The sequence below is a fragment of the Mus caroli genome, chromosome 17, assembly GCF_900094665.2.
Source record: "Mus caroli chromosome 17, CAROLI_EIJ_v1.1, whole genome shotgun sequence".
NCBI lineage: Eukaryota > Metazoa > Chordata > Mammalia > Rodentia > Muridae > Mus > Mus caroli.
The window spans coordinates 34,412,230-34,436,646 of record NC_034586.1 but is presented as its reverse complement, the minus strand read 5'-3'; the positions used below and the strand labels follow the sequence as shown (position 1 = coordinate 34,436,646).

General features: G+C 39.5%; 1 protein-coding gene and 1 pseudogene across 1 annotated transcript; one reads left to right on the top strand and one right to left on the bottom strand.

The window, feature by feature from the left end:
• Positions 1-310: 310 nt before the first annotated feature.
• On the top strand, positions 311-2,075 carry LOC110312237 (annotated as a pseudogene).
• Positions 2,076-6,030: 3,955 nt separating this feature from the next.
• Positions 6,031-7,056, bottom strand: LOC110284160 (olfactory receptor 1361-like). The gene has a single exon (XM_021149848.1). The coding sequence runs from the start codon at positions 7,017-7,019 to the stop codon at positions 6,057-6,059; it is 963 nt and encodes a 320-aa protein (XP_021005507.1). The 5' UTR covers positions 7,020-7,056; the 3' UTR covers positions 6,031-6,056.
• Between the last annotated feature and the right edge of the window lie 17,361 nt (positions 7,057-24,417).

Here is a 24,417-nt window from a genome sequence, read left to right as displayed (position 1 = left end):
AGAAGAAGAAGAAGAAGAAGAAGAAGAAGAAGAAGAAGAAGAAGAAGAAGAAGAAGAAGAAGAAGAAGAAGAAGAAGAAGAAGAAGAAGAAGAAATAATGTGGGGGACTTGGGAATATGGGTGCTGCTCTTTTAATAATAAAGACATGGAGACATCTGCATAGTATAAGGGGTTAGTCTTTATCTGGAGACAGTCTCCTCATCCCAACTCAACCCTACTCCCCTGCCTCCTTTTCCCAAAGATTTAGTTCTCAGTCTGCCTTCCTGTTCACACAGCTCCAGCCTCCAGCTCTTTTTATTGTTGCACTGAAATGGCCAACAGGAAAAGATATATACAAAAGTGCAGTAAGTGGTTATTATGTGTTGGTGGCAACCAACTGCTGTCTAATTGGACTTAAAGTCGACTCATCAGCAGAAAAGTCATACCTTTAACAGGAAACCTAGCCAGCTTCCCAGGGTTAGAGAGGTCATAGACCTTAGTAAAGTATCTGCTGTGACCCTTTGGTAAGCCAACATAATTCCTTACTACTTTCTAAATCTTATCCTATATCCACAGATAAGTATGGCTACAACCCTTCAACAAAGAAGCTTTTTTTTTTTTTTAACAACAAAGGAGTGTTTCCATTGCTGTGAAGAGACACCATGACCAAGGTGAATTTTATAAAGCACAACATTTACCTGAGTCTGGCTTACAGTTTCAGAGATTCAGTCCTTTGTCATGGTGGGAAGCATAAGAGCATCCAGAGAGATATGGTGCCTGAGAGTTCTACATCTTGTTCTGAAGGAAAAATTGGAGCTGTCTCATGGGAAGATAGAAGAATCTCAAAGCTCAGCCCCACAGTGATACAGTTCCTCCAGCAAGGCCTCACCTACTCCAACAATGCCACACCCACTCTAACAAGACCACACCTCCTAATAGGGCCACTCTCTGAGCCAAGCATATTCATACTACCACAGAGTTCATCACAGAAAATCACAACTAAACATAGAACAGAAATCAACCAATCACGAGGATTCAAGCTCCAATGGATACATCTACATCACACTACCTGTCTCTGTCTCTATGGTTCAGCAAACATCTCAGAAGAAGGAGAAAAGATTGGAAGAGCCAGAATACCAAGTGGTATATTATGAAAAGGTTTCTGCTAGAAATGGCTTCGGAAAAAAGACAGAAACAGCAGCAATATTAACATGCAAGGGAGAAATTTGTGTAGGGTCCTATCCCTAGACAAAGAACTATGGGCAGCCAATAATTTCTTGAGGAAGAAGAATTAGACTCCCCTAGGAATAAATCCATTCATTGGTTTTCCAATGCAGGGTAGTCAGCCCTAAAGCATAAACAACAAAAATGGACTGAGTAGATTTTACATATGTGTATTTATAAACATACATACCTACATACAACATACACACACACACACACACACACACACACACACACACACACATATATATATATATATATATATATATATATATATAATGTTCAAAGAAACAATGGTTATCAAGTTGATCACTACCTTGAAATCTGTCACCCCCTACATTACCCACTTCTCATGGAGCCTCAGTGGTGCCTGGGGTTTGTGCTCACCGTCCGGCTGTTTGGCATCATGGTGGATGGACTAGTTGTTATTCTGGTAGGCCAGATGTGGTTCTGTGGCCCCAACCTAATTGATTAATTTTAATACAATTTCTCACCCATCATGGACCTGGCTTTGTCAGATACCCAAGTTTTCCAGGTGATTACATTTGTTCTCTCTGTTGTCTTCCTGACTGTCCCCTTTGGGCTGGTTCTGATCTCCTACATTCAGATTGTGGTGACTGGGCTGAGAGTTGTCTCTGGGGACAGAAGAACCAAGGCCTTCTCCACATGCTCCTCTCACCTGGCTGTGGTGTCCACATTCTATAGATCACTCATGGTCTTGTACACTGTGCCCTTTGCTCCTCTCCAAGGTCATTGCACTACTCTACACAGTAGTTATCCCTATCTTCAATCATGTCATCTATAGCTTGAGGAACCAGGAGGTGCAGCAGGCACTAAGAAGGCATCTTTACTGCAAACCAACTGAAATGTGACCTAAGATGGAGGGCAGTGAAGATTTTCTATTTAACTGTCAGTGTCTTGATTGAAAAGTCTCCGTCTATGGGTTGGAGATGGAGTAATTATGTTCTTTCTCAAAAGTCCTCTTTAGGTCTTAAAAGCTATGCCCAGTGGAAGATGACAGTTAAACAATTTTTAGATGTTAGTTTAAAAGATTATGTAAATTATGATGAGTTGTTTACTGCATACAACATAAAAAGCGCTCTGGTTTGATCATCACATAGTGAATATATGTAATAGGTTATCATTCTGTAGCCTGTTGATTATCACACAGTGAAGGCAAGTACTGGATTGCCACTCTGTAGCCCATTGCTTATGTAGCACTGCTGTAAATGATTAATGAAAATAAAATTATAGAAATAAGGCACCAGCACAAGGAAATCTAGAACAATGGTCATGTATGTTATTGCAGTATGACATTTGAACGGTTCTTTGCTATTGTGTTTATTTGGTTTGAGCATGAAAATTTAATGGTTGAACTTATAATTTGATTTCCCACATAAGGATATGTCATAAGTAATTGTATAAATACACATACAATAACAGCAATAATAAATCACTTTTAAAAGAATGTTGTAATATACTCTCCATTAAAAGATAAAATAAAATTATATTCTTTCTAATCCTGCTCCTATTGACATGGGTTATTGTCAGACTCACCAGCTTCCTGACTCCTTACTTGTGATTTAAGTTCGGTGAACACTAAAGCTACCTTTAACATGATTTGTAAGTTGTATCCATGTTCAGCTGGAGGAAAGATACAAGAAAAAGACAAAAATACTTTAATTCACTAGCTCTCCAGGACAGGAGATTCAGTAAAACCTATAAGGATATCAGGGGGCTGTTGTTATAAAACCACTGGAAAAAATACTTTAAATTACCCAATGATTGTAGTGATTGAAGTGGATATTCATGCGTCAGGAATATGAGTATAAGAAGGCAAATTAAAGAATATCAAACTCAACATACTATTCTTTCCAATACATTATTTTACTTGTTACTTGCCTTGTTGTGGCAAAGCACCTGACAAGCAATTTAAGAATGAAAGTTTCATTTTTATTAATAGTTTGAAGAATACCATACATAAGGATGAGAAAAGCAAGGCAGGAGGATGCAGTGGAGGGCTACATTGCATCTGTGGTCAACAATCAAAAACAGATGAATAATGAGAATAAGCTAGGTTGTTAATTTTTCCATCTGTCAGACTAGGATAATTCTATGGAACAAATGGTGTCATGCATATTCAAATGGATCTTGCCTTCTTGGTGAAATCTCTCCAGAGATACCTTCATAGAAAAGCCCAAAATATTGTGTTCAGGGAAATTTCAAAACTAGTCAGGTAAAAACTAAAAATCCAACCACAGAACTCTTAAACCTGATAAACAGTTTCAGTGCCATAGCTGGATATAAAATTAACTCAAACAAATCCATGGCCTTTCTCTACACAAAGGATAAGCAGGCTGAGAAAGAAATTAGTGAAAAAACACCCTTCACAATAGTACCAAATATGAAATAACTTGGTGTGACTCTAACTAAGGAATTGAAAGATCTCTATGATAAGAACTTCAAGTCTCTGAAGAAAGAAATCAAAGATCTCAGAAGATGGAAAGACCATCATGCTCATGGATAGGCAGGGTCAATATAGTAAAAATGGCTATAGTGCCAAAAGCAATCTACAAATTCAATGCAATCTTCACCAAAATTTCAACTCAATTGTTCACTGAGTTATAAAGGACAATTTGCAAATTCATCTAGAATAACCAAAAACATAGGATAGCAAAACCTATTCTCAACAATATAATAATCTCTGGTGGAATCACCATGCCTGACCTCAAGCTATACTACAGAGCAATTGTGATAAAAGCTGGATGGTAATGGTAGAGTGACAGACAGGTGGATCAATGGAATAGAATTGAAGACACAGAAATGAACCCACACACCTATGGTCACTTGATCTTTGACAAGGGAGCTAAAATCATCCAGTGGAAAAAAGACAGCATTTTCAACAAATGGTGCTGGCACAATTGGTAGTTAGCATGTAGAAGAATGCAAAATTGATCCACTCTTATCTCCTAGTGCAAAGCTCAAGTCTAAGTGGATCAAGGAACTCCACATAAAACCAGAGACACTGAAATTTATAGAGGAGAAAGTGGGGAAAAGCCTCAAAGATATGGGCACAGGGGAAAAATTCCTGAACAGAACAGCAATGGCTTGTGCTGTAAGATCAAGAATCAACAAACAGGACCTCATAAATTGCAAAGCTTCTGTAAGGCAAAAGATACTGTCAATAAGACAAAAAGGCCACCAACAGATTAGGAAAGTATTTTTACCAATCCTAAATCTGATAGGGGACTAATATCTAATATATACAAAGATCTCAAGAAGCTGGACTCCAGAAATTGAAATAACCCCATTAAAAATGGGGTAAAGGGATCTGCAATCCTATAGGTGGAACAACAATATGAACTAACCATTACCCCCAGAACTCCTGTCTCTAGCTACATATGTAACAGAAGATGCTCTAGTCAGCCATCATTGGGAATAGGGGCCCTTTGGTCTTGCAATCTTATATGCCCCAGTACAGGAGAATGCCAGAGCCAAGAAGTGGGAGTGGGTGGGAAGGGGAGTAGGGCAGGGGAAGTGTATAGGGGACTTTCGGGATAGCATTTGAAATTTAAATGAAGAAAATATTTAATAAAAATTGAAAAAAAAATCAGGTGACAGGAGATACTGGCGAGGATGTAGAGAAAGAGGAACACTCCTCCATTGTTGGTGGGATTGCAAGCTGGTACAACCACTCTGGAAATCAGTCTGGTGGTTCCTCAGAAAATAAGACATAGTATTTTTGGAAAAATCCAACAATTCCTCTCCTGTGCATATACTGAGAATATATTCCAACTTGTAATATGGACATATGCTCCACTATGTTCATAGCAGCCTTATTTATAATAGCCAGAGGCTGGAAAGAACCCAGATGTCCCTCAACAGAGAAATGGATACAGAAAATGTGGTACATTTACACAATGGAGTACTACTCAGCAATTAAAAACAATGAATTCATGAAATTTTTAGGCAAATGGATGCATCTGGAGGATATCATCCTGAGTGAGGTAACCCAGTCACAAAAGAAGTCACTTGATATGCGCTCACTGATAAGTTGATATTAGCCTAGAAACTTAGAATATTTGAGATACAATATGTGAAACACATGAAACTTAAGAAGCAGGAATACCAAAGTGTGAATACTTCGCTCCTTCTTAGAATGGGGAACAAAATACCCATGGAAGGAGTGACAGAGACAAATTTCAGAGCTAAGACAGAAGAAAAGACCATCCAGTGACTGCCCCACATGGGATCCTTCCCATATACAACCACCAAACCCAGACACTATTGCATATGCCAGAAAGATTTTGCAGACACGACCCTGACATAGCTCTGTTCTGTGAGTCTATGCCAATGCTTGGCAAATACAGAAGTGGATTCTCACAGTCATCTCTTGGATGGAAACACAGGGCCCCTAATGAAGGAGCTAGAGAAAGTACCCAAGGAGCTAAAGGGGTATACAACCCTGTAGGAGAAACAACGATATGAACTAACCAGTACCCCCCAGAGCTGTGTCTCTAGTTGCATATATAGCAGAGGGTGGCCTAGTAGGCCATCAATGGGAGGACAGGCCCTTGGTATTGTGAAGATAATATGCCCCCGTAGAGGGGAATGCCAGAGCCAGGAAGCAGGAGTGGGTGGGTTAGGAAGCAGGGTGGGGGGGAGTGTATAGAGGTCTTTGGGGTTAGCATTTGAAATGTAAATGAAGAAAATATCTAATAAAAAAAAAAGAAAAGAAAACCTGAAGATTAACCATAGCAATCATGTAATTTTCCCCTGAGCAACATTGTTAACTGACACATTTTGCATGTGTGGTAGTGATGTGGGTTGTGATCCTTCCTGAATGATGATCCTTAGTCCTGAGACTTTTCAATGTTCAGAACTCTTCTCAATGAACTCTTAACATCCTTATTTCTCAGACTATAAATGAAGGGGTTTAGAGTGGGAGTAACCAAGGTATACATAACAGCAGCTACCACCTCCCCAGAGGAGTGAGAAGTAGATGGAGGCTTCAGGTAGGTAGCAAAGACTGTGCTATAGAAAAGGAGGACTACAGAGAGGTGGGAACTGCATGTGGTCAGGGCTTTTCTTTTCCCCTGTGCTGATGGAACTCTAGCCACAGCATAAAAAATACAAACATAAGAACTTACAATGCAAAGAACTGCACTGACTCCCAAAACTCCAGCCAAAGCCATCATCAGGACCTCATTGAGGTGAGTGTCAGAACAGGAAAGCAGTAAGAGAGGCCTACAATCACAGAAAAAATGAGGAATCTCTTGATTGGTATGAAAATATAACTGAGAGAGCAATAACGTATACATCAGAGACACACAATGAGCTATTCCCCATGAACCACTGACTAGAACCTCACATCTACAAGGAGTCATGAGAAGTGGGTAGAGGAGTGGGTGGCAGATAGCAGCATAACGGTCAATGGCCATGACTGCCAGAAGCAGGTTATCCATATCTGCAAAAACACCAAAGAAATACAACTGAGACAGGCATCCAGAGAATGAGATTGATCCATCTCCAGTCCACAAAGTCTCCAGTGTTTTAGGAGCTGTGGTGGTGATAAAGCAAAGATCCACTAGCGAGAGCTGACTGAGGAAGAAATACATGGGAGTGTGGAGGTGGACATCAGAACCAATAGCTAACAGAAGTAGTAGGTTCCCTAAAAGGCCTAGCAAGTAGAGACCTAGGAAGATGATAAAGAAGTGCTGCCACTTCTCTGGTTCCCTGGATAGTCCCAAGAGGGTAAAGCCAGGAGCCTGACTGCAGTTCATCCTTGGGTTTATTATTGAAGATGAAATGTGCATAAAGACAATTCTCTCACTGCAGGCAAGAATTGGCACCAACCCAGACCTGGTCCCTTGTCAATGGGACCTCAAAGCTTCTACTGAGTACTAGAAACTAGAACAGCAAAGGGAGGAAGGAACAAGACTTGGAGTTCATTAAAAATGTCTCCCTAGGGAGACATAAAGACAATTTGTTGAGTGGCTTCCAGGAATTCTCTAGGTGAAAGCTATGCTATTTACCCATTGTTTTACTTGATTGAATAACCACTTTTCCTGTGTATCTGTTTGACTGTGATCCCTTCGAAGGCAGAGGCTGTATCTCAGTACATAGCTTAGTGCTTTGCTGACAGTGGGTTTTCAATAAATGTTCCTGTCCATCCATAGTGTCACCACTCTAGTTGCAGCTTCATCAAACAAAGTACAATACTGCTGTTTTCCTGAGTGACTTACTGTGACCACTTAGCCTCAAATGATTCATTGTTCACAATGCTGCCAAGGAAGTTCCTTCAAAAAAATAAAATCATGTTACTTATTTGTTTAAAAGAAGTTACCTGGATAAACATCATTTTTATGAAGCTGTATAAGTCCTTGTGTATCTTCTAAGGCTGTGACTATTTTGAACTTGGAATGCCTCATAAACTCTATCATCCCTCACTACCCACATTGAATGAGCTATCAGCAAGATTCACACTTCTCAATACCATTTTCTATCTTGGTCAATTTCTATTTCTAATATAATATTACAAACTAATAAATGAAAAATTATTCATTTTGAATCAAATGTCAAGTAAAAGAAGAAACTCTCTGATGGACAGCAGAGAGCAATAACACACAGGACGATATAGTAAGTTTGCATCTGAGACTTCTGGTAACTCTTCTTAAACCCCTAGTGTCTAATCTTTGTGGGTTTACCTAATCCAAAAGACAACCAAAGATTCCACTACAGTTAGACTCAGTTTCCACCATTTCAGTACCTCTGTGAGCTGTGATATGCCTGAGAGAGATTATATATGGTTTCAAACCATGGGATCTATCCTTGTCATCTCAGTTTCATTCCAAAGAAGTCTAATGCTTCTTTGACTGCCAGATTTACCTTGCCCCATCATAGATTACCATTTTGTGATGTGGAGGATATAACCATATATATTTTGTTGAACTATATAGTAAGGTATTTAGTATTTGCTCCCTTTCACAACAAAATGAGACAAATTATGATGGAGCACAGCTGAATCTGAATTATGCTTCAAGGTATGCCTAGTTTTTGACATAAAAAAAATAGTAAATACTGATCACGAAGTGGGCACTGAATTTTCCCATTCATTTAGTATTTCAAGAAAGAAACACTTTTCCTCCAAATGTTGTCCTGCCTGTGTGACTTGAACACATGGTGCATCCATGTCTTTCATTCCCACATATGTAAAGTGTTATAACACTGTTATCTACAAACTATTCTACATTTCAGCCCCTTGATCACATTTTCTTACCTTAATTTAACATTTTCTCATCAATTCAATCAAAGCTTATTGCATCAACAGTATAACGGGCTACATTCATTGCACTGTAATTACTATTATTCAAACTGCAAACATTTCAGTTTTGCCTTGATTCTAGTGCCCAAATACCTCTAATGTCTCTTCTTTCCCATTAATTACATATATTGTACTGTGCCTGCTTACTGGAATATGCCTCTGTCCATCTGTCATAGCCATAACTATCCAGTCATATCTTTCTGGCTGGTTATCCATAGTTTTTCTATGACTCCAGATATCATGCACTCTTGTTAACATCAATCACCATAGATCCTCTCACCTAAAGAACTTCTTTATCGTTAGTCAAATTTGACCAGGGCTTCAAAACTATGTTATAATTTTATCTTCTTGTCCACTTTTAAACTGTTATTGAATACTTTATCTTTTATTATCTTGTCTCTTCTTAAATACACTCACAGGATGATCTCGTGCTTAGGTTGATAATGTCTGAATGAGTTTTCTAGTTTCTGTGACATATATATTTTTTCTTCTTGATTAAATGTGAATTTCCTGATAGTAGAGGCCATGATTTCTATTTTAAAATGTCAAAGAAAACATGACTTTTGTAACAATTATTACTAGTCTTCAAGATAAGATGCTACTCTGGATGTTGCCTCCCTATGACCTGGTCAAGAACAGTCAGAATAAGAAAAATGTGACTCTGTTCCAAAGACAATAATGGCTTTGAAAATGTACCATGGAAATAAAACAATATCTTTAAAAAAGTGTGAAGAAAAAAATATTATGTACTAGTAAAATGTAGACTGACAGAGAGGGTGCTCCAATATTTTGTCCAATTTTACTTTATTTCTTTGTTTCCTTCCATCTTTCTTTTCTTCTTTATATTATGATCCCACTTCTTTTCACACCTTAGCAGGATTTTTCTTTATTGTACTTTCTGTTTAATTATATTTTTACTCATTCTTTTATAAGAAGAATGGGTTAACAATGGAGATCTAGGAAGGAGTCCATCATGTTACTGTAATAGACAGGGCTCTACTACTAACAGAAGACAGAGAAACATAGTCTTGTTCATCAACTGCTTGCCAACAGTTATGTTATCTGTATTTGTAACATGAAGAAATTAATGAAAGTTTATCGTTGGGTGGTATAACTTTGATATTTATGTTAGGGGCTAGAAAGATGGCACAGTACTTAAGAGTGTTGCTTCTTTTCTAGAAGATTTGAGTTTGACTCCCCATATCCAAGTCAGGTGACACACAAGCACCTGAAACTCAGGTTCCAAGCTCTCTAATCCTGTTTCTGGTCTCTGGTGGGCACTGACACACATGTGCACATATAAACACAAATATACATACATATACTTTACAATAAAATATCATTTAAAAAGAGGACAAAAAGCAAGTCTCCCTGTATAAAAGAAAATTGAAATAACTCCCTGCATCTGATGAGCACACCGTGGACTAGTGAAGAGGGATATCAACAACAAAAACAAAAGAGAGCCTACAAGCTCATGGAAACTAAACAACTTTCTGCTGAATTAAAAAATGGGTCAAAACAGAAATAAAGAAGTTAAAGACATTCTAGAATTCAATGAAAATAAATACACAGCATATCCAAACTTATGAGACACAATGAAAATAGTGCTAATAGGAAAGTTGACATCATTATGTGCCTGCATAAAATAATTAGAGTCATCTCATACTAGCAACTTGACATCCCACATGAAAGCTACAGAACAAGAAAGCTCTAATCATGTCCAAGAGAAGTAGACAATGGAAGAGGGGGAGAAAAGGTTTTAGGAGTGAGAGGTGATGTAGGACAGCAGGAGAATATGGCCCACTGAATCAATAAAGAAGGGTCCAGATGGGTTCACAGAGACTGAAGCAGCAAGCACAGGACCTGTGTGGGTCTGTACCACATCCTCAGTGTATATGTTAATGGGTGTTAGCTTGGTGGTTGGTAGGAGTCCTAACAGTAGGAGCAAGTGTGTCTCTGATGCTTTTGCCTACACTTGGTACTCTTTCCCTCCTAATGGATTGCCTTGCCCTACCTCAATATGAGGGGTTTTGCCTTGTCTTTTTGTATCTTGTTTTGTTGTGTGTGGTTGTTATATCTTGGAGGGCTGCTTCTTTCTGAAGGAAAACTGAGAAGGACTGGATCTGGTGGAAGAGGAGTGTGTTGAGGGGGACAGACAGGAAAGCTAAAGGGAGGAGAAACTGAAGTCAGGAAGTATTATATGAGAGAAAAATCTATTTTCAATAAAAATATGGTAAATATACATAATAAGATTTTAATCATGGCCATCACTGGGAAGAGAGGCCCCTTGGTCTTGCAAACTTTATATGCCCCAGTACAGGAAAACGCCAGGGCCAAGAAGTGGGAGTGGGTGGGTAGGGGAGCAGGGAGGGTGGAAGGTATAGGGGACTTTTGGGGTAACATTTGAAATGTAAATGAAGAAAATATCTAATAAAAATAATATGGGAGAAGGACAGAACAAATAAAAAATAAAAATATAAAAAATTAAAAATTAAAAAAAGAATACTGAGATAAAATTTTTCAAGCAAGTGAATGGTCCTAAAAATAATTGTATTAAATGAGGTTACACAAACTCAGAACAGCAGAACACTCATATTCTCTCTCAAATGTAGATTCTAGATTGTAACATACATACATATGTATTTGAATTGGTGTAAATATATATAAAGTCTTAAATATTATAAAGGGAACCAAAGCAGAATGAGAGAGAGAGAGAGAGAGAGAGAGAGAGAGAGAGAGAGAGAGAGAGAGAGAAGAGCATGTCCCACAAACTATGTGGGGGGTTAAATCCTCACACATGGGGAGATCTTATAATTTTAGTTGCTTCTGGTTGTCTTTTCATACTGTACATTAAAGAGCATATAAAAGGCTCAGAAATAAACTTTTTTAAAAAAAAAGCTGAATAATGTTACACTATAAATGATGAGCTAAATTTGAAAGACAGAAGGTACATGTAGGATGACTACAATATCCTTTCTCCTTTAATTCATGTACATTTTTATTAACCTCTGGATGCTCACATATGTAGTTGTGCCAATGGATATGTGTTTTAGAATACAGAGAAATAAATTTTTAGGAATATGTTTCTAAATGAGAATGGGAACGTCAAAGTTTCGCAAAGCTAAAACTCACCTTGAGATGCATTACGTCACTGGTGTCACACTGTACACTCACCTGGAGATGCTGTTAAGTCACAGGGGTCACACTCCACCCCAAGAAGTCTGACTTAAGAGACTAGGGTGAGATGAGAATCTGTGTTTCCACCAACTGATGCTACAATTAGCAGCACCAAATTTTAAAAGATTAAATTGTTCTGTCAATCATAGTTGTAATATCACTTTTCCGTCTTTGTACTAAAAATTAAGAAGTTATTTTCATACAAGGTTACATCTACTCTCACACTCATTTGTAGAGACAATAATTTCTGCCATCAGCCAATGGCATGACTCTCATGGTGGCATATACCATGTTAAACATTCTCACTGATATTGTAATCATCTGAAACTGATAACTGCTATTGTATTCATCTCAAACCTATTCATCTATAAAATATATGGATCTCATTGGAACTCAGAGTGACTGAGACTCAGTACTGAGGTTATCTGAAAACTATTTCAGCATCTGAGGTTAGCATCTAAAAACTTAGCTTCCAATGGGCTACATAGTAATATGCGACAATCCCTTGGCTTCTAGAGCTATTGCTTCATTTTTCTATTTCTTACAATTTATTTATCCAAAATCTCCTGTCTTAACCCCTAGTTTCCTTTTAATGCAAAAGTTTTAATTTCATGCTTTCTTGAAACCTCTTTTTTTAGATATTTTCTTTATTTACATTAATGTTATTGCCTTTCCTAGTTTCCCCTTTGAAAATCCCCATGTCCCCCAACTCCCAACAGTTATGTTATGTGTATTGTGATATATGCATATATATAATATATAACATCATTACTTCATAGAAGTATTTTCACTATGAAACATATTTTCTTTTATGTGGCATTATTTACATGCAACCTTGGAAACTAACATACAAATGAAATGATGTCCTATACTGCATCTTCTATGTTCCATTCTGAAATATGACCTAATACTCCATAAAATATCACATTTCACCCTTACCTTCTGACTTCTCTAATATCCACTAATCAATGATGAACTTAGAAACATCCACTTTACCCAATTGTCTTAGATCTACAAGCATGTTGCCCTTTGCATTCATTACTGAGACCATATATGAGAGTAGAGATGATGGAGTCTGTGTAGTCTGTATTCTCTCTCTAGGGATCAGAAAAGATTTACTTACAGAAAAAAGTTCTTGCTTGACCTTGGAGATTCATTTCCCAAAGTTACTCATTAGTAGAAAATATGAAATAAATTTCCATTGAGAATTTTTCCTGAAGAGTATTTGAAGAATAAAATCACCAAACCAATACATTTTGACCATAATTCAGATGTGAAAGCAGAGAGATATTTACAGATCATAGTCTATTTCTAATCAGAGATCGACATTCTTTTTTTTTTTTTTCCCCAGACAGGGTTTCTCTGTAATAGCCCTGGCTGTCCTGGAACTCACTTTGAAGACCAGGCTGGCCTCAAACTCAAATTCGTCTGCCTCTGCCTCCTGAGTGCTGGGATTAAAGGTGTGCGCCACCACGCCCTGCCTAGAGATCGACATTCTTAACTAAGGAAATTTTTATTTTATTTATTTTATTTTTTATTACCTATTTTCTTCATTTACATTTCAAAAGCTATCCAAAACTCCCCTATGCCCTCCCCCCCGCCCTGCTTCCCTACATACCCACTCCCACTTCTTGGCCCTGGCATTCCCCTGTACTGGCATATAAAGTTTGCAAGACCTAGGAGCCTCTCTTCCCAATGATGGCCGACTAGGCCATCTTCTGCTACATATACAGCTAGAGACACGAGCTCTGGGGGTACTGGTTAGTTCATATTGTTNTTCCACCTATAGGGTTGCAGATCCCCTCAACTCCTTGAGTACTTTCTCTAGCTCCTCCATTGGGGGGCCCTGGCTTTCATCCAATAGATGACTATGAGCATCCACTTCTGTATTTGCCAGGCATCTGCTTAGCCTCACAAGAGACGGCTATATCAGGGTCCTTTCAGCAAAATCTTGATGGCATATACAATAGTGTCTGAGTTTGGTAGCTAATTATGGGATGGATCCCTAGGTGGGGTAGTCTCTGGATGGTCCATCCTTTCGTCTCAGCTCCAAACTTTGTCTCTGTAATTCCTTCCATGGGTATTTTGTTCCCTAAACTAAGAAGGAATGAAGTATCTATGCTTTGATCTTAGGTTTTTCTTTTTTGTTTTTTGTTTTTTGTTTTTTTTTGTTTTGTTTTGTTTTGTTTTGTTTGTTTTACGAGACAGGGTTTCTCTATGTAGCCCTGGCTGTCCTGGAATTCACTCTGTAGACCAGGCTGGCCTCGAACTCAGAGATCCGCCTGCCTCTGCAACTCAAGTGCTGGGATTAAAGGCTTGCTTCACAACGCCCAGCTTGGTCTTCTTTCTTCTTCGTTTTCTTGTGTTTTGCAAATTGTATTGTGGATATCCTAAATTTCTGGGCTAATATCTGCTTATCAGTGAGTGCATATATCAAGTGAGTTATTTTGTGATTGGGTTACCTCACTCAGGATGATATCCTCTGGATACATCCATTTGCCTAAGGATTGCATAAATTCATTGTTTTTAATAGCTGAATAGTACTCCATTGTGTAAATGTACCACATTTTCTGTATCCATTCCTCTGCTGAGGGACATCTGGGTTCTTTCCAGCTTCTGGCTATAATAAATAAGGCTGCTTTGAACATAGTGGAGCATGTGTCCTTATTACCAGTTGGAACATCTTCTGTATGCCCAGGAGAGGTATTGCTGGATCTCCCAATATAACTATGTCCAATTTTCAGAGGAACCACCAGACTGACTTCCAGAGTTGTTGTAGAAGCTTGCAATCCCACCAGCAATGGAGGAGTGTTCCTCCTTCTCCACATCCTCGACAGCATCTGCTGTTACCTGAATTTTTGATCTTAGCCATTCTGACAGGTGTGAGGTGGAATTTCAGGGTTGTTTTGATGTGCATTTCCCTGATGATTAAGGATGTTGAACACTTATTCAGGTGCTTCTCAACCCTTCAGTATTGCTCAGTTGAGAAATCTTTGTTCAGCTCTGTACACCATTTTTAATGGGGTTATTTGAATTTCTGGAGTTCAGCTTCTTGACCTCTTTGTATATATTGGATGTTAGTCCCCTATCAGATTTAGGATTGGTAAAAATCCTTTCCTAATCTGTTGCTGGCCTTTTTGTCTTATTGACAGTATCTTTTGCCTTACAGGAGCTTTGCATTTTTATGAGGTCCCATTTGCCAATTATGGATCGTACAGCACAAGCCATTGCTGTTCTGTTCAGGAATTTTTTCCCCTATGCCCATATCTTCGAGGCTTTTCCTCACTCTATGCTATATAAATTTCAGTGTCTCTAGTTTTATGTAGAGTTCCTTGATCCACTTGACCTTAGTACAAGGAGATAAGAATGGATCGATTGGCTTTCTTCTACAAGATAACTGCCAGTTGTGCCAGAACCATTTGTTGAAAATGCTGTCTTTTTTTCCACTGGATGGTTTTAACACCCCTGTCAAAGATCAAGTGACCATAGGGGTTCATTTCTTGGTCTTCAATTCTATTCCATTGATCTACCTGAACCAGTACCATGCAGTTTTTTATCACAATTGCTCTGTTGTATAGCTTGAGCTCAGGCATGGTGATTCCCCCATAGGTTCTTTTATTGTTCAGAATAGTTTTTGCTATCCTAGGTTTTTTGTTATTCTAAATGAATTTGAAAATTGCCCTTTCTAACTCAGAGAAGACTTGAGTTGGAATTTTGATGGGGATTGCACTGAATATGTAGATTGCTTTTGGCAGGATAGCCATTTTTACTATACTGATCCTGCCAATCCATGAGTATGGGAGATCTTTCCATCTTCTGAGATCTTCATTGATTTATTTCTTCAGAAACTTGAAGGTCGTATCATACACTTCTTTTACTTCTTTAGTTAGAGTCACACCAAGGTATTTTATATTATTTGTGACAATTTTGAAGGGTGTTGTTTTCCTAATTTCTTTCTCAGCCTTTTTATCCTTTCTGTAGAGAAAAGTCACTGATGTGTTTGAGTTAATTTTATATCCAGCTACTGCACTGAAGCTGTTTATCAGGTTTAGGAGTTCTCTGGTGGAATTTTTAGGATCACTTATATATACTATCATATCATCTGCAAAAAGTGATATTTTGACTTCCTCCTTTCCAAATTGTATCCCCGTGATCTCCTTTGGTTGTCAAATTGCTCTGGCTAGGACTTTAAGTACTATATTGAATGAGTGGACAGCCTTGTCTAGTCCCTCACTTTAGTGGGATTGCTTCCAGCTTCTCTCCATTTAGTTTGATGTTGGCTATTGGTTTGCTGTGTATTGCTTTATTATGTTTAGGTATGGGCCTTGAATTTCTGATCTTCCCATGACTTTTATCATGAAGGGGTGTCAGATTTTGTCAAATGCTTTCTCAGCGTCCTAGGGCATGATCATGTGGTTTTTGTCTTTGAGTTTGTTTATATAGTGGATTACATTGATGGATTTTCATATATTAAACCATACCTGGATGCTTGGGATGAAGCCTACTTGGTCATGATGGATGATCTTTTTGATGTGTTCTTGGATTCAGTTTACAAGGATTTTATTGAGTATTTTTGCATCAATATTCATAAGGGAAATTGGTCTGAAGTTCTCTTTCTTTGTTGGATCTTTGCTTGGTTTAGTTATCAGAGTACTTGTGGCTTCATAGAATAAATTGGGTAGAGTACCTTCTGTTTATATTTCATGGAATAGTTTGAGGAGAGTTGGAATTATGTCTTCTTTGAAGGTTTGATAGAACTCTGCACTAAACCCATCTGGTTCTGGACTTTTTTTGGTTGGGAGACTATTAATGACTGCTTATATTTCTTTAGCGAAAATGGGACTGTTTAGATTGTTAATCTGATCCTGATTTAACTTTGGTACCTGGTGTCTGTCTAGGAAATTTTCCATTTCATTCAGGTTTTCCAGTTTTGTTGAGTATAGCCTTTTGTAGTAGGATCTGATAACATTTTGGATTTCCTCAGGTTCTGTTGTTATGTCTTCCTTTTCAATTCCGGTTTTGTTAATTAGGATACTGTCCCTGTGCCTTCTAGTTATTCTGGCTAAGGGTTTATCTACCTTGTTGATTTTCTCAAAGAACCAGCTCCTGGTTTGGTTGAATCTTTGAATAGTTCTTTTTGTTTCACTTGGTTGATTTCAGCCCTAGGTTTGATCATTTCCTGTTGTCTACTCCTCTTGGGTGAATTTGCTTCCTGTCGTTCTAGAACTTCTAGGTGTGCTGTCACGTTGCTAGTGTATGCTCTCTCTAGCTTCTTTTTGGAGGTACTCAGGGCTATAAGTTTTCCTCTTAGGACTACTTTCATTGTGTTCCATAAGTTGGATATAGTGTGGCTTCATTTTTTATTTTATTTTATTTTATTTATTTATTTATTTATTTATTTATTTATTTATTTATTAGAGACAGGATTTCTTGCTATAGCCTTGGCTATCCTGGAACTAACTCTGTAGACCATGCTGGCCTCGAACTCAGAAATCTGACTGTCTCTGCCTCACAAGTGCTTGGATTAAAGGTGTGCCCCATTACTGCCAGGCTTCATTTTCATTAAACTATAAAAAGTCTTTAATTTCTTTCTTTATTTCATCCTTGACCAAGGAGTCATTGAGTAGAGTGTTATTCAGTTCCCACATGAATGGTGGCTTTCTATTATTTATGTTGTTATTGAAGATCAGCCTTAGACCGTGGTGATCAGATAGGATGCATGGGATAATTTCAATATTTTTTTATTTGTGGAGGCCTGTTTTGTGACCAATTATGTGGTTGATTTTTGAGGAGGTACTATTCGGCACTGAGAAGAATGTATATCCTTTTGTTTTAGGATAAAATGTTCTGTAGATATCTTTTAAATCCATTTGTTTTATAACTTCTGTTAGTTTTAATGTGTCTCTGTTTAGTTTCTGTTTCCAGAATCTGTCCATTGGTGAGAGTGGTGTGTTGAAGTCTCCCACTATTATTGTGTGAGGTGCAATGTGTGCTTTGAGCATTAGTAAAGTTTCTTTTATGAATGTGGCTGCCCTTGCATTTGGAGCATAGATATTCAGAATTGAGAGTTCATCTTGGTAAATTTTACCTTTGATGGGTATGAAGTGCACCTCCTTGTCTTTGTTGATATCTTTGGGTTGGAAGTAAATTTTAGTCGATATTAGAATGATTTCTCCAGCTTGTTTCTTCAGACCATTTGCTTAGAAAATTGTTCTCCAACCTTTCACTCTGATGTAGTGTCTGTCTTTTTCCCTGAGGTAGGTTTCCTGTAAGCAGCAAAATGTTGGGTCCTGTTTGTGTAGCCAGTCTGTTAGTCTATGTTTTTTTGTTGGGGAATTGAGTCCACTGATATTAAGAGATATTAAAGGAAAGTAATTGTTGCTTCCTGTTATTTTTGTTGTTAAAGTTGGAATTCTGTTCTTATGGCTGTCTTCTTTTCAGTTTGTTGAGGGATTACTTTCTTGCTCTTTCTAGGGTGTAGTTTCCATCCTTGTGTTTTTGTTTTCCCTTTATTATCTTTTGAAGGGCTGGATTCATAGAAAGATATTGTGTGAATTTGGTTTTGTCATGGAATGGTTTCTCCATCTATGGTAATTGAGAGTTTTGCTGGGTATACTAGCCTGGGCTGGCATTTGTGTTTCCTTAGGGTCTGTATAACAGCTGTCCAGGGTCTTCTGACTTTCATAGTCTCTGTCAAGAAGTCTGGAGTAATTCTAATTCTGCCTTTATATAGTACTTGACCTTTTTCCCTTACTGCTTTTAATATTCTGTCTTTATTTAGTGCATTTGTTGTTCTGATTATTATGTGTCGGGAGGAATTTCTTTTCTAGTTAAGTCTATTTGGAGTTCTGTAGGCTTCTTGTATGTTCATGGGCATCTCTTTCTTTAGGTTAAGGAAGTTTTCTTCTATAATTTTGTTGAAGATATTTGCTGGCCCTTTAAGTTGAAAATNTTCATTCTCATCTGCTCCTATTATACATAGGTTTGGTCTTCTCACTGTGTCGTGGATTTTCTGGATGTTTTGAGTTAGGATCTTTTAGCATTTTGCATTTTCTTTAATTTTTGTGTCCACGTTCTCTATGGAATCTTCTGCATCTGAGATTCTCTCTTCCATCTCTTGTATTCTGTTGTGGATGCTTGCATCTATGGTTCCTGATTTCTTTCCTAGGGTTTCTATCTCCAGAGTTGTCTCTCTTTGGGTTTTCTTTATTATTTCTACTTCCATTTTTAGATCTTGGATGGTTTTGTTCAGTTTCATCACCTGTTTGGTTGTGTTTTCTTGTAATTCTTTAAGGGATTTTTGTGTTTCTTCTTTAAGGGCTTCTACTTGTTTAACAGCATTTCCCTGTAATTCTTTAATGGCTTCCCCCTGTTTTGCAGTGTTATGTATTTCTCTAAGTGAGTTATTAATGCCCTTCTTAAAATCCTCTACCACCATCCTAAGATATGATTTTAAATCCGAATCTTGCTTTTCAGGTGTGTTGGGGTATCCAGGACTCACTGAGGTGGGAGTGCTGGGTTTTGATGTTGGTGAATGGTCTTCGTTTCTGTTAGTAAGATTCTTAAGTTTGCCTTTCACTATCTGGTAATCTCTGGCGTTAATTGTTATAGCTGTCTCTGGCTGGAACTTGTTCCTCCTGTGATTCTCTTAGCCTCTGTCAGTACTCTTGGGTTTCCAACTGTCTCCTGAGTCTCAGTGGTCAGAGTACTCTGTACAGGCCACCTCTCCTCTGATGGAGGAGGATGGCAGATGTCTGAAGCTCAGATCTGCTTCTTGGATGATGATGATGGCCTGAAATGGGGCCTGTCCCCGAAGTTATGTTGCTTCTGCAGTCTACAGGCTCTCCCGCGCAGACTGATTTCTGAGGGACCCGGGATACCACATGGCTCACTCACCTGCTCAGGTGGTTAGAGCCGTCCCTGTTGACCACCTCTCCTCTGGCAGGGAAGGAACGCAGGGGTCTGGAGCTCAGATCTGCTTCCTGGCTGAAGATGAGGGCCCTAAATGGGGTCTGTCCCAGAAGCTATGTTTCTTTTGCAGTCCGCAGGCTCTCCTAAGCAGACTGATCTCTGAGGGACCCGGGATACAAGATCAGGAAAATTTTAATAGTGTACATGAGCCCATAATATTTCCTGGCCTCTTATTAGACCCACTCCAACTGAGGTACAAGTTTTAAACTGTACTTTTCTAAGTAATCATCTACCATAAGATTCTGACAGCACTGCAAACCTAACTCTATCTAAATGAGAATTCTTGTTCCATTCTTCTAATTATTTCTCATTCAATTTTAAAGACGATTTTCACAATTCATAAATAGCTCTACACGTACCATTCATTGAAGTCAGCTAGGAAACATTTAACTATTTGGGACCACCAAGACAACATATGAAATTAGTGAAAGTACATTTTCACTTTAATAAAGATGTCCAGAGATCGGTAATATATAGAAGAGCTGGTTCATTTCCAAGATCATGAGAGAATAATGTTTCTATTTCTCTGGGTATATGCACCTGTCAGCATTGTGAAGTTCCAGTAATTATCTTATATCTTCCATCCTCTTAGTAACTGGACTGAATTTAAGAGTCAAATTGGTCTGATAAGATTAACAAGAAGAAACTGTGTAAATCTTTTCTAATGTATGACATACAAGGCAACCTAGGGAAACAATGAACTATAGGTCATGAAGTAGAATGTTCACCAATTCTACAGTCCGTTATTCTAAGAATAGATTCACATTGTCTCCTTCAACAAAGCATATGATCATTGGAAAACTGTTTAAATCGAAAATGTGTGTGTGTGTGTGTGTGTGTGTGTGTGTGTGTGTGTGTGTGTGTGTGCATAAATAAACACACATTTTTTTCAAATCTTTGCAATATTCCTACACTATACAAAATTTGGGTAGAGGAATCAAAATGGTCAATCATTTTTCGTCATTCATTGCTATCATAAGTGACTGCTAGAAAAAACAATGTTCCTAATGAATTTACTAGTAACTATAAAATACAAATGGAGTGTTAGAACGATATTATTTCCATTCATGTCCAAGTAATACTTCTCTTAAAACCCATCTGGGATTCCTGTGTCTAATGCTCTAAGCCCTCCAATTGGCCCCCATGTTATGTGAAAGTCAGACAACTCCATCTAGGGCAGATGAGGCATGCTTGCCCCTCTCCCACACCCAACAGTCTGCCTGTCTCCCAGGAAGTTTACCTTAAGCAGGACACAGACTGCCTGTCTTCCAGGAGGTCTGCCACATCCAGGGACACAGGTGAGAACCTGCCCCAATACTTGTCCCACATGGTACCCCCACAGATGCCAGCATATGCAGGACCTATCAGCTCTGCTGCAGCCCTGTCTTCCTTCGGGTCTCCAATTCCACCTGGGGCAGATGTGGCGCACCTGCCCTCTCCGATTCCCCACAGTCTGCCTGTTTCCCAGGAGGTCTGCCATAACCAGGGACACAGGTGAAACCCCTGTCCCAGCTGGGACCTCCACAGAGCCCAGCCAATGTCTGTTCTGCCAGAGCCCCATTTTTCTCCTAGTCTGCAGCTTTGCCAGGGGCAAATTGGCCAGAGCCCCATCTTCCTTCCAGTCTGCAACTCCGAGTCCTGCCCTAACTCATCCCCACTCCCACACAGACCAAGTGCATTTGTCTGGTGTTCTCAGAGAAGGGCCTTGATGCCTCCCCCAGGCTCACATTTACTGTACTATTTCCACACCGCCCTGACTTGTCTGGGCCCTGGGGAGGTCCCGTACTCTTGGGCCCCATTTTGGCCCTCGTTTGGGCCTTGAGGACAAACCCGAGCCTGGCTCGAGTTTCTGCAGCCTTGTGGAAGAGCCTAAGCCTGGTTTGAGTTTTGAGACCTGTCTCAGTCACTCCCATATAAGGGTGACTCAGGAAGACCTGTTTGCCCCTACCTCTGACCCATGATTACTGATGTATAGATTTTTCATTGGCCCCGTCAGTCACTCCATACCCTTTGTCACCCTTCCCAGCCTCCGATGTCATCTTACTCCACGAAAAATCCCCCTCCCTATGTTCCAAACTTATATAAACAAGAGGCTGATGCCATAAAGTTGAGTTCCTGCTTCGACAAGAGTGGGGAATTGCAGGCTGATCTCCAGTTGAGCTGAAGTCTGAACCCCAATGGTCATAATTCACCTATATGACACGGTAGGTGTTCCCTCATGCTCCTGCAACTCTGGCCCCTGCCAAAGTTACCACCTCCCACAGCCCCCACAAGATTAGTATGGTCAGTAATCACGTAGACAATGGCCCAAGCTTCTGACCTTCAGGCTAAACTCCTCCCCAGTTACCTAGCAACAGTGAAGACCATAACACCTCTCTCTTAACTCTTACATTCTCTCTTCTCTCCCCTCTCTTTGTCTTTGCTCCTCTCTCCTTTCTCTTTGTTTCCTCTCCTCTCCTCTCTCTTTCTCTCTTTCTCTCTAGCCTTCTCTCTCTCTCTCTCTCTCTCTCTCTCTCTCTCTCTCTCTTTCCCCCTGCATTTCTATAATAAAGTTCTTAAATCATAGAGAGTCTCTGCTCCATCAAGATCTGCTGCGCACTCTGGTCAGTGTTGGGAACCTCTTCCCTTATCCCTTTCTCCAATAACCCCAGGGCGACAGGGTCCCCGATCGGGGACTGCCCCTTGTCCGCCCATTACAGCGTGGGTCAGAGGTTTGCATGGCCACCTGGGCCAAGTGGAATGCGTTCCAGCAGCCCCCCAGAGAAGGAGAAAGAGGAAAAGGAGAAGGACCTCGTTGGCAGCCTGCCCAGAGCACAGAGGCCAGGCATTTGGCCCCTTTTCCCTTCCCCTTCTTCCCCAGGGTCTCCACAGGGCCCCCCTTTATTTTGTTCCCAACAGACAAGGGACTCGCCATCCCACTCAGTCCCAGAGAGACTCTGGTGGGACTGGGACCTCTCTCTGGCAAGGAGCTGGCACAGTACATCTCCATTGACACACAGTTTCAGCATTTTGATAGCAATGAGGAGATTCCAAGGATGGAGCCGTGTGAGCCATGGATGTAGAAGGAAAGAACAGAGTATAGGGAGGAACTAAAACTCAGACTCAAGCACATTGCACAGAGGTCCAGAGCATACCTTTGGACCCTGCTCTGATCCTACAACCAGAGTGAAGGAGGTAAGTGACCCCAGGGCTGGCTTGGTCTCCAAAGGTTTCCACTGCCAAGCCTGAGTAACCACTGGTCCCAGGTTCAATTTATGGAGGAGGGCTGCAGAGCCCTCCGAAACCCTGAAATGGTTTCACTTTCAATTTAGGTCCAAATCCTGTGAGTGGGGAGAGCAGGGTGGGGTAGCTGAGTCTCCCATGTTGCTGCCAGGCTCTCACATCCTGGAGGGGATGATTGCCTGCAAGTAGGGCCCTCTTGGAACACAATACCAGACTGCCTATGATGTCTCAGATTATATCACCCTGAATGAAGACCTGAAACTGGACTTCAGCAGACATGGTAGCTCAGATCTTCAAGCTCAAGTTGGAGTTAGATCATGCAACAGAGTAGTTCAGGGTCTATGTAGAATGAGGGTGCCTGGAGTTGTTCCAAAGAGCCTGAAAATTTGAAAGGAGACTCTACAGTGAGCAGGTGTGAGGAACAACTAGGAACCACTTTTAATAAGTAAAGATACCACCTCAACCTATATCTGTTTATGAGTGTTATGTGTAGGTGCTTCTGTGTATATTGTAGCTATGTGTTCAGTGCATATGTGTATGTGTGTGTGCTTGTGTATCTGTGTGTATTTATGTGGGTATATATATATATGTATGTGTGTGTGTGAGAGAGAGAGTATGTGTGTGTGTGTAAGCCAGGTGTCAGTACTGTGTGTCTTCTTCTATCCTTTCAGTGTTTTTCTTGAGATAGGACCTTACTAATTTGGTTAGAACAGCTAGCCATTAAACTCCAGGCATCCTTCTGTTTCTGCCTCCCTAGTACTGGAATTACAGATGTGAACCAACCTCATACAGACAGACTTAAATTACACAATTTAAACAATTTGCATCTAAATTCCAAATAATTAAATCTTAAGAGATCAAAACTCCAAAATTACAATTCTGGAATTTTTTTTTAATCCATGTCAAGACATTTACTTACGTTTTAAAGAGGTGTTTGCTTAAAGTAAAAAAAAAATAATAATAATAAAATAAAATAAATAAAAAAAATAAAAAAATCATAGAAGCCACTTTATCTCATGAAGTAGGTAATAGTATACATATTTGCATACACAAGCACTAGGTAGGGTACCCTAATGAAAGTCACACTGATGTAGTTTCATGAGCAACATGAACTAGAAAGCAATATCACAAACAAATGCTCACCTTGCCTGAGTCTCTGTGCTGACAACCTACTGTGCATGGGAACATGGAAAATAAAGGCTATAATCAAAGTGGAAGGTCATTGCTGAGAACAGACCATCTAGAAAGCTCCTTCATAACTCACCAGGTTTTCAAATCCTTCCCTGAGTCTGAAGTTCAACTTCTAGAAGCTTCCTTTGGGCTAGGATTAAGATTATTTTCATATACTTTCAAGGACCTGCTGCCTTCCTTGCCTCTTATCCACTGTTTTCTTTCCAGGGGTGAAAGAAGGAGCAGTTACACTAAGACTGCCAGTATGTATGGTTAGATATGATCCCTAGTATGGGATAGAGTAGACAGAAGCCTATGGGGGAACATAGCCAGTTTATAACTTCTTCATC